This window comes from Chinchilla lanigera, unplaced genomic scaffold (assembly GCF_000276665.1).
Source record: "Chinchilla lanigera isolate Chin_1 unplaced genomic scaffold, ChiLan1.0 scaffold00029, whole genome shotgun sequence".
Classification (NCBI taxonomy): Eukaryota; Metazoa; Chordata; class Mammalia; order Rodentia; family Chinchillidae; genus Chinchilla; species Chinchilla lanigera.
In genome coordinates, this window is record NW_004955430.1 from 2,689,927 (window position 1) to 2,700,734 (window position 10,808).

Genomic DNA, 10,808 nt, shown 5'->3' on the forward strand with positions numbered 1-10,808 from the left:
CGGGCCGCCCGCGTCCGCTGCACTCTGAGCCAAGCCCGCCTGCCCGCCTGCCCGCGCGCGGCTCTCCGCAGCCTGGCAGGACGGTGTCAACCCCCAGCCCGCCCGTGGCTCTGGCAGCCTGGGAGCACCGGCCAGCAGGCGCCGCGGGGCAGCCCTGCCTCTGGGGTCCTAGCGGAGAAAAGGCCGTCTCCATGGAGACGCCGCGCGCTCCAGCAACCCTTAAGCCTCTGAGATGCGGCGATGAGCCATTTGTCTGGCCGGGGCCGGGGCCGGGGCCGGGGCCGGGGCCGCGACTCCCGGAACCCAGCGGCGCTGAGGGCGAAACGTTCACCGACGCGCGATGCCTCGCCACCGCCTCAGCCCACGCGGGAGATGCGCCGGGCTACCGCCAACTTCGAAAGTACACGTCGCCTAGCGACGATGCGAGGCGGGGCCATACGTTGTCCCTGCCTGTCCGAAACTTCCGGTTCCGGGGCCGCGGCCGTAGCGCTAAGGGCTTCAACCCGGCCACTCGGCAACGTACCGCTACAGGCTTCGGCTGCCGAGGTACCTCAGTATCGGGCTCTCTTGCTCCGCTGTCTGTTTCCTCCGTTAATCATGCTGGAACATCTGAGCTCGCTGCCCACACAGATGGTGAGAGTGCGGCCCGGGCATCCCTGCAGCCTCGAAGCCCTCGTCGGAGCACCGATCCGGGGCTGCGCACTTCCCTACCCGAAGGATTGCAGTCCGGTGTCTTCCCCGAATTGTGCCTCTTGGGGCCTCGTCTCTTCCGGATAGGACCGTCTTACCCCTGCTCCGTTAGGGTCTCAGGCTCCCACCAGGAAGCCCGGAATTTGAGTTTTTAGGGACCTGGGGGTAGCCTAGGTGTTAGCGTTGCCTGTGCCTCGGCTGTGCGTTCCGTGCGTTGGACTCCCTTGGTAGCGAGACCAATACCTGTCTTGTTCTTCACCTCTAGGATTACAAGGGCCAGAAACTGGCTGAACAGATGTTTCAGGGAATTATTCTTTTCTCTGCAGTAAGTATGGTTTCACATTTATTTTTTTTTTCTTTTTGCTGCCCATCTTTGACTATTTAATATACTTTGTTTGTTTCTAGATAGTTGGATTTATCTATGGGTACGTGGCTGAACAGTTCGGGTGGACTGTCTATATAGTTATGGCTGGATTTGCTTTTTCCTGTTTGGTAAGAAATCTGTGGGTGTTGGGGCGTTAGTGGCAGGCTAGGTTTTTTGAGTTGGGTTACTTTGGTTAGACCCAGTCCCCTCGACCCCCACTTTGCCATCAGGGTTTCTCCTCACTACTTTGGATAAGCACAACGTCAAACAGTGTATGTTGGTGTAAACTGTATGAAAATTTAGTTTGTTTCCTTGGCAGCTACTGCAGACAGTAAGGTCAAAACTAGCAAGAATTTACCACAGTGCTCACACTGTCTCCACCTTTCTTTCAGGTTACTGTGTAAACAGTAGGGCTTGTTCCCATCACCCTACAGTATCTTGTTTTGGCAGTGACACAGAACTTTCATAAGAATATCAGTTTTCGTTGATGTTGTGTTATTAACCTTTAGCATAGGAGTCATTTGGTGACTAGGCATTATACATAAAGGTCTTTTAAACTTCTAACAGCTTAACTGGTGTATTTTTTTTTTCTCTTCTGGTCTAGCTGACCCTTCCTCCATGGCCCATCTATCGCCGACATCCTCTCAAATGGCTGCCTGTTCAAGAATCAGGCACAGAAGACAAGAAACCAGGGGACAGAAAAGTTAAGAGGCACGCTAAAAATAATTGATGGAGGTTTTTCATGGTTCAACATCTGCTTTTTGTCCTGTGAGACGAGCTAAATTGCTTTCATACCCAAAACATGAGCTAAAACCACCTATACTCTTAGAGCACAGCTATGTATACATTTAAATCTTTATGTTTCATTTCTAACCCAGTTTGGTCCCGAAAATATCTGAGGCCCTGTTTTGGTAATCTTGTTCTGAAATGGAGAACAGAAAACACAAGTATGCAGTGTTCCTTTCAGGTATACAAAAATAATAAATAAATGCCTCATAAACAATAATATAGTTTATCAAAGGTTTTATAATTCATTATAGATCATTTAACTGTTTCCAAAAAAACCCAGTGCAAGTCTAGGTCTAAAGGGTCTCTGTTGATTGTTCTACAAGACTATTAAAACTCAAAGTTAAAGTTCATTGTTCTGCGGGGTGTGGTGGTGCGTGCCTGTAATTGCAACACTGGGAAGCCTGAGGCTGAAGATTGCCTGAAGTTCAAGGCCAGCATGGGCTACATGGTGAGTTCAAACCTAGCCTGAACTGCATAGCAAGACCCCGTCTCAAAAAAAAAAAACACCAAAAAACAACAAGTTCATGGTTCTAAAAATAAAATTTTTATTTTCTGTAGCTGCAAGTTCTTAGTATATTCTTAAAATAGCAAATATCTCTTCAAAATTTACTAATATAAATTTGTGGTAAGATATAATTTTGGTAGCAGTAATATAAGCTCTGTTGTTAAGTAGAAAACATTTAATCTGTGCTTTACTTAGAGATCAAAGGGAAAACCCATAAAGCTGCATATATTTCCTTTGAAGTTTTCCAGAGGAATGAAGAGAAAATCATGCTTAAAGGTCTTATGTTGGGGCTGGGATTTAGCTCAGCGGCACAGCACCTGCCTGGCAAGCGCAAGGTCATAAATTCGATTTCTGGTACCAGAAAAAAAAAAAAAAAGGTCTTATGTTAAGGTGGGAATAGGATTATTACAAGTATTATTTATTTTATTTTATTTGGTACTGGGGATTGAACCTAGTACCTCTGTAGTGAGCTGCATCTCCAGCCCTTTTTCATTCTTTATTTTGAGACAGGGTCTAAATTGCTAAATTTCCCAGGCTGGGCTTGAATTTGGGATTCTCCTGCTTCAGCCTCACACAGTGCTGGGATTACAGGCATGTACCGGCCAGCATGCTGCATTTGATTTATTTCTCAGTATGAGGAAACAGGACTTCCAAACCATGACACATGCCTTTAATCCCAGCTAGTTAGGTGGCTATGGCAGGAGAAATGCAAGTTCCAACTCAGCCTAAGCAATTTAACAAGACACTGTCTCAAAAAATGGAAAGGGCTGGGGCTGTTGCTCAGTGGTAGAGCATTTGCCTAACATGTGAATTCCTGGGTTTAATCCCCATTAAAGGGGGCTGGGGATATAGCTCAGTGGCATAAGCGTCTGCCTGGCGAGCACAAGATCGTGAGTTCAATCCCTGGTACCGCAAAAAAAAACAAAAAAACAAAACCAAAACAACAAATAATTCCCATTAAAAAAAAGAAAAAAGACTTGCTGTATGCAAGTCTCAGGAAATTTATTTTATTTTTATTTTTTTGAGACAGGATCTTGCTATGTAGTTCACATTGGCCTTGCACTCACTCTGTATCCCAGGCTGGGATTACAGGCATGCCCCACCATGCCTGGCAGGAAATTAATTTTTTAAAAGGTAAGAAAATAGCCCAACATGGTGGTGCATGCCTATAATCCCAGCACTTTGGAGGTTGAGGCAGGATGATTCTGAGTTCAAGGCCAGCCTTGGCTACATAGCACGATCTGTCTCAAAAAAAAAAAGCTAAGAAAATTAAGAGAGAAATAAGACCAATATAAATATATTAAATATAATAAATGTGATCGAAGAGTTAGAAACCCCCATGCTGGGTGCAAATAGCACATGCGTATAATCCCAGCACTTTTGAAGGCAAGGGCAGGAAAACTGCAAGTTGAAGACCAGCCTAGGCAATATAATAAGACCTTGCCTCAAAAAAATAAAGAGGGATAGGGATATAACTCAGTGGTAGAGCACTTGGCTAGCATGTATGAGGTTCTGGGTTCAATCCCCAGTACCACAGAAAATTTTTTAAAAATCCAAAAGTTGAAAGCACATGGATGATACTGGGCAGACACAAGCAGGAAGGTGGGGTAACAAAAGAAGATACTTAGTATCAGAAATTGTTAGGTGGGGCAAAGAGGATGTTTCACAGCTATTCAAATGTCACGCATTGTATAAGATGAACTGTATAATTATATATAATTCAATTATGCATTGCATAAGATGAACTGTATATAACAGATTGTTACATGTGTGTTTCACTGAGGTCTCTACCCAGATGTCGCTATAGTGGGGTTTCCCGACTGCGCTAATGAAATACAGCAGTCTGCCACATGCGCTTAGCCTGCTAGGTCTCATGGCATTTACTATATCTCACAGTTTATATTTATTTGTTAATTGTTCTCACTAGAAAATCAGCTCAGTGGGAACAGAGACTTCCTTTTACTCACTGAAATTAACCCTTCAGTTCTTTGATTGGCCTGGCCACAAATCAAGGGTTCAGTAGCCATATCTGACTCACGGCTACCACATTGGGCAGTGTAAACATGGAACATTTCCATCACCATCTATTGATCATGCCTTGTACAAAAACTGAATAATATTTAATGGACGAGTGATTTCGTGTATAACAATTCACTTTTATTAAATGCCCACAGGGCCATTCCAATAATGAATCATGTACTAAACAACAGGAAAAAAACCTCCCAAGAATGGTTGTGCAGGTCATACTCAGTAACAGCACTGCAGGGTAGCTGGAGCATGGGCATGGGACTTTTATGGCTTTCTTAATCTCTGGAAATTAAACATTTTTAAGAGAGAAAATCAAAATCAGAGTGATTTTTAGACACTAATGTCAAAAAAGTGTCAAAGTCTCTTAAATGTGGCCAGTAGCATAGTCAGAAGAAAATTTAGTCTTAAAAGAATGTTTCAAAATTAAGGAAGATATGTACCAGGCATCAGATTATATGTGCCTATAATCTCAGCACTCAGGAGGACTGCTGTGAGTTTGAGACCAGCCTGAGCTATATAGTGAGACCCTGTCTCAAAAAAGAAAAAAAATAAGATAAAAAATGAATGAACTATTCAAGAAAAAAAAAAACAAAACCAAAAAATACAAGAATAGGATGACAACTGAATATTTAAACAAAAATATAGGGCAGAGGAATAAGAAATTATGTAACAAAGAATATTCTTTTAATTCTAAGAAAATAATTTCTACTACTTTATACCAATAAATGAAAAAACTTAAGTAAAACCAACTGGTATGGTAGTGCCTGCCTGTAATCCTAGCACTCTGGCTGAGGCAGAAAGATCACAAGTTCGGCTCCCACCTGGACAACTTAGTGATTTAGTGATATCTTGGCTCAAAATAAAGGGCTGGAAATGCAGCTCGGTATGAAAACCCTGGGTTCAATCCCCAGTACTGCAAAAGAAAAAGTAAGTAAAATCAGTGACTATCCAGAGAGATAGACTTCCAAAATATGCAAGAGAGAAACAACTCAAGAAGACCAACAATTTGTGAAAGATGTGCCCCAAGTGGGCACTGGGACTAGATGCTTTCATAAGTTCAGTTCTAGTAAACCTTCAGAGTAAAAACAAGTCTCAGAAACTAGACTGTGAGTACTGTTAAGGGCCGAGAGTATTGTTTTATTTACTCTGTCCTTAGCTCCTGACATAGGACCTGGCATGTAGTAAAAATTAAATAAAAATCTAAGTGACTAAAAGAATATTTCATTAAAACGTGTATGTATAATTTTCAAAGAAAAGGGACATATTTATAGAAACAAAACATCTGGAGAATAGTCATTTTTAGAATTCCTTCAATACCTATGTAAAATTTTACTGACCAAGAGTTGCATTTTATTGTATAAAAACTTTCTGTGGTGAGCATTACTTCTTTAATTAAATTAATAAAATATGTGTTATACAGTCTTTTAAAACAAGGAACAACACTATCTTGATAAACATGAAGACAAACTTCATGAGACAAACTTTACATATATCCAATATAGCTAAGAAGATCTGGACTTTACTTACAAGTTGCTTCACTGGAAAAGGAATTAGTGTTTATGAGTTGTTTTTGCTGATGGGAAAATGGATCTAACAAAATTAGTAATGAAAAAACATGATACAAAGCCAAAATCCTTTAACTTCAATTCCTGTATACCCTAAATGAGGAGTATCTTAAATGAAAACAAAATACTAAAAATCCATCAAAGTGTAAAAAAGGAATCTGTTGCCCATATACTGTACAGAAGTTCACATTCTTTAAATCTCTTTGCAGAATAGTGAATTAACTTTTTAAAATAATGTATCAACTACTCCTGGAGGTTAGCAGATAACATCACTACACATACTATGTCTTTATTTCTCCTGTTGCTTTTATCACTGTAGTACAATATAAAAGTTCCAACCCAATGCTTTATGGCTCTCCTTTCAAGCTACTATCTTAAAAAAATAAAGCTCTAGATATAAATTTGATGCTCTAAGGCTCATTAACCAAACAACTGTAACATTTGTCTTCATAAAAACAGTATGAAAGCAAAAGTTTTCTTTTGTGAACGAGCTTCATATTACTCTGTGCTGTCCAGTTTTTTCAAGTATGATAGAAAAGGATGGTGAATGGCTTCTAAACAACTCTTCCATGATTTGTTTTTTAAGCCAGAAACCTTTGAAAATAGGTCTAGTTCTAACAAATTCTCAAAAATTCACATGTTCTTCAAAAAATTTCAACTGGCGAGCTTTCACACTGTAAGCTGTGTATTTGTCACCCATGTGCTTCCGTAAATGTACCTATTTGAAAAACAAAAAGAAAATCAGTATATAGTAGAAAAAAATTTCTTTAATCTTAGAAGGGCTTTTTTCTGCATGATTCTGAAGGTATAAACTACATGGGAAATTACTAATAGTTATGTTTACATAAAAATGTAAAACTTCAAGCTTTAAGAAAAATGAGTATAAAAGAGCAAACAATAAACCAGCAAAGATACTTGTATATAAAGGAGTTCTTAAAGATCCAATAATATTAGAATACTAGAATTTATAAAACAACAAAATCCCACAGATAACCCTGCAACATTTACAAAACAGTAATATAATTAGCCAGTACATAAAATTCAGTCTAACTAGTAACCAAAAAAGTATTGTGTGCCAGGCATGGTGGTACATATCTGTAATCCCAGCACTCTGGAGGCTGAGACAAGAAGATCAAAAGTTCAAGCATAGCCTGAATAACTTACTGATTTAGCAAGACCCTCCCTCAAAAAAGAGGTGAGGATAGAACTCCATGCAAAGGCTGGATTTAATCCCCAGTACTGAAGGAAAAAAAAGCTTTGTAACATTCAACACGTATGTGTTCTTCAAGAAGTGTCACTGCCACCTGATGCAGTGTACCAAGGACACCTCACTTGGGTGGTGTCCCTGACAAAAATGTATAGCCTGGATCTATTCAAGTGAAAACAAAAAATCTAAACCAAGTGACATCTTACAAGAACACATGGTCTGTTAATGTCAAAACTGTCAAAATCATGAGGAACTGTTCCAGATTAAGTGAGATATAACTAAATACAAAATGTAAGCCTGGTTGTTTCCACAATGCACATAACAGCACCAAGAGTTCTGCAGACACCTGCTCAATGAAACTGGTGAGAGTTACTTTAAGAACCACTTCAAGAATACAAATGGCCTTGAGGCGCATGGCATATGAAGAAACACTGGAGAAAATCTACTAAAAGCTAGTAAGAACAGTGCCTTCCTCCTGCCCATCCCAGCAGTGGTACAGACCTCCAAGACAGCATTTGACAACACTGCCCACACCTGCCACTGCTTCTGTGACCACCTGGCTGTTGTCCAGGCTTCCTGCTCTGCCACCAGCCCCAGCCCTCATGGGCTTCTGCACTGCCATGGTGGTGTCCTTCCTACTCCCCCTCCTGGTACTTCCCTCCTGTACCTACATTCTGGCCTCAGTGCTTCGCATCATCTCTCGAGAAGGACGTGCAAAGGCCTTCTTCACCTGCAGCTCCCACCTCCTGGTGGTGGGCACCTACTACTCACCATTACTTCTACTCTTCGAGAGCATTTAGCCTGTGTGGCCATAGCCTGTGTGGCCTACAGGGCTGACCTGCCCCTCGGCTTCCACATCATGGGCCTGTGTGGCCTACAGGGCTGACCTGCCCCTCGGCTTCCACATCATGGGCAATGTGCTGTATGCTCTTCTCACCCCAGTGCTTAACCTTCTTATCTACACAATGAGGAACAAGGATGTCAAAGCAGCCATCATTAAAACGACTGCCCCAGAAGATAAAGACATGGGAATCCCTGACTCAAAGAGGCAATTTGATCTCTCACGAACGCTGACCACACTAGCGGGAAAGATGGAAAATTCAGACAGGCAGATGGAACAATAATTCTGAAAGTGTAGTTCTAGGTAGTTTTCCATTGTAATCAAATAACAGAATTTTCCTTGATTTCTAAGCAAAATCAAGACCAAATGCCATTTTGGAGCTCAGTTAAACAAAAACTGTTACAGAATAGTGAAGCCAAGAGCACAGCCTGTTTGCCAGCAGCTCCCAAGTGAAAGCTTGCTTCCTGCGACAGGTGGGACTTTAGCCTATTACCTGCTGCTGCTGCCTGTGGCCCAGGCTAAATTGCAGGAGAATACAGCCAAGAAGCAGAAGTTCCCTGTGGGGACACACAAGTTCCCTAGGGGACACAGGCTCGCTCTTGGGTGTGGCAGTGCTGAAAATAACAGGGCCCCAGTCTCCTTTGCTGGAGACCACAAAGTAAAGAGCCCCCACTAGGCAAAGCATACCAAGACCAGGGGCTGCTATCCCCACCTTCTCCACTGAGTGCTCAGTTTTATTTTTTCTTTTGTAGAAAAGGTCTTGGTGTATTGCCCAAGCTGGCCTCAGACTCCTGGGTTCAAATGATCCTCCTGAGTAGATGGGATGACAGGCACGGACCACCACGCCTGCCCTAGTGTGCTCAGTTTCTGAAGTGGGAATGTTACGAGCCTGTCATTGTCTCAACCCCTCCCTCCACAGCCATCTCTGACTCTAGTGATAGAAGCAGGTAATAAATCAATACCAGCTGTCTTCCAAAATGAACTGACTTTCTTGGAACACACCACAGAGAATCTAGGCTAAATGCTCTCGAAGAGTAGAAGTAATGGTGAAAGGCAATTGAGAAGCATTTAATAGATCCACTGGCATGCAGGCCGCACTGTAGTTTGGGCTAGTTTACTGGAGGAACCCAGGAGCCTAGGAGGAGCTCCCTGGAGTCAGAAAAAAAAAGATCTCAAGCACTGGTCTTGGGAATAATCCTGTCAAAAGAGCCAACATTTGCCTGTTATGTGCTCTTCTGTAACCCAGGTACTCTGGGAAGCTGAGGCAGAAAGATGGCACGTTTCAGCCCAGACTGGGCAACTCAGAGACTTAGAGAGACCCTGTCTCAAAAACTATAAAGAGAGCTAGAGATATAGCTCAGAGAGAAGGCTCTGGGTTCCATTCCTGGTACGGAAAACCAAAATGATTATATCAGTCTGTGGCACAGTGTAGACCCTATGGCATTGCTGAAAACAACAGGACAATCAGCAGGAAATGAGAAGAAGTTAGAAGCTGAGCAGTCTGGGAAAAGAGGCCTGCCATTCCACTGGCGTTCCCTGGCTGCACTCACTGAGGGGCAAGGTCAGGGCCTTCACGCCACCCTAAGAGGAAAGAGCAGGGATTGAATTCACTAAGATAATCCAGCCAGAACTAAACAAATAAGCAAATAATTGTAATACCTTCCAGGGGGCAGTATCCAGAGTTGCGACAGTATATTATCTGAAAGTGTCCAATTTCCAATAAAGTTATTAGACATGCAAAGAGATCGAACAGCATGACACGTACATGAGGAAAAAAGCAAGCAATAAAAAGTGCCTAAGAGCAATCAGAAGTTAGGATTAACAAACACTTCAAAGGTGCCATTGGAAATACGTTTGACTTCTGGGTGTTGTGTAATCCCCCCTACTCGGGAGGCTGAGGAAGGGGTGTCAAGGTTCAACGACAGCCTGAACAACAGAGACCCTGTCTCACACACACAGAAGGAGAAAATATGTTCCGAGAATTAAAAGAAATACTAAAGAACTATAGGAAGGTATGATAATGTTATATCAAATACAGAATATCAACAAATAGAAATAGTAAAAATACCAGAATGCAAATTCTAAAGTTGAAAAGTATAATAACTGATATGAAAAATTCACTAGAGGATTTTACAGTAGATTTAAATGTCAGAAGAATTAGCAAACTTGGGACAGATCAGAACAGATTATGCCACCCAGAGAACAGGAAAGAGAAAATAAAAAATGAACACTGCCCCAGAAAAATTCAGGACACCATTAACTGTACCAAATGAGCACAGCAAGCACATCAGAAGAGACAGTAAGACACAGAAAAAAATTCAAAGAAATAATGCCTAAAACCTTCCCGAATGTATCAGAATACAATATACACATCTAGAAAGCTAATTAAAATCCAAGTAGGATAAACTCCAAGAGACTCACAGATACATTAAAGTAAAAATGATAAAAGACAGAAAGAAGGAGAAATTCTTGTATGCAGCAAGGAGAAAAATGGCTCCTCAGGAGTAAAGGAAGCCCAATAACATTCACAGATACCTTATAAGTAGCAGAGGCTGGGAGATAGCAGGTTAACATACACATATTGCTTGAGGAAAAAGCTGACAAGCATGAATCCAGCCAAGTGATCTTTCAAAAATAAAAAAGAAATAAATTCCCAGATAAACAAAAGCAGAGAAAATGAGGTTTGCAGACTTGCCTTACAAGAAATACTAAAGGGAGTAAGACCCTGTCTCAAACAAACAGCTGGGGATAAAGCTCAGTGAAGAGTCCCCCTGGGCTCAACCCTCAGCACCCCTCCCCTCCAAAAAAAAAAAAAAAAA

General features: G+C 41.8%; 3 protein-coding genes across 5 annotated transcripts in view; 1 reads left to right on the forward strand and 2 right to left on the reverse strand.

Annotated features, from left to right (window-relative positions):
• Glt8d1 (glycosyltransferase 8 domain containing 1) overlaps positions 1–629 on the reverse strand; it is a gene marked incomplete in the record, with an annotated part of 12,390 nt that extends 11,761 nt beyond the window's left edge. Inside the window, 1 exon segment of the mRNA XM_013515590.1 lies at positions 530–629.
• Positions 1–2,193, forward strand: Spcs1 (signal peptidase complex subunit 1). 2 transcript variants are annotated; one of them, XM_005387349.2, is made up of 4 exons: positions 1–633; positions 956–1,015; positions 1,096–1,182; positions 1,659–2,193. In XM_005387349.2, the coding sequence occupies exons 1-4, from the start codon at positions 241–243 to the stop codon at positions 1,782–1,784; spliced, it is 666 nt and encodes a 221-aa protein (XP_005387406.1). In that variant the 5' UTR covers positions 1–240; the 3' UTR covers positions 1,785–2,193. The 2 variants fall into 2 exon arrangements, with proteins under 2 accessions (XP_005387406.1, XP_005387407.1); XM_005387350.2 differs by having other exon boundaries at positions 181–546.
• Positions 2,194–5,747: 3,554 nt separating this feature from the next.
• Positions 5,748–10,808, reverse strand: part of Nek4 (NIMA-related kinase 4) — a 37,531-nt gene continuing 32,470 nt past the window's right edge. For both annotated transcript variants that reach the window (XM_013515588.1, XM_013515589.1), the window contains exon 15: positions 5,748–6,659. In XM_013515588.1, coding sequence (XP_013371042.1) covers positions 6,567–6,659 — 93 coding nt within the window. In that variant the 3' untranslated portion in view covers positions 5,748–6,566. The remainder of the gene's footprint in view (positions 6,660–10,808) is intronic.

What these genes read in the sequence shown, in the direction of transcription:
- Spcs1 (XM_005387349.2), top strand. Translation starts at nt 241, where the DNA reads ATGAGCCATTTGTCTGGCCGGGGCCGGGGCCGGGGCCGGGGCCGGGGC. An exon ending in GCTCGCTGCCCACACAGATG is followed by an intron (nt 634 to 955) that starts GTGAGAGTGCGG and finishes CTTCACCTCTAG; the next exon opens with GATTACAAGGGCCAGAAACT. An exon ending in GAATTATTCTTTTCTCTGCA is followed by an intron (nt 1,016 to 1,095) that starts GTAAGTATGGTT and finishes GTTTGTTTCTAG; the next exon opens with ATAGTTGGATTTATCTATGG.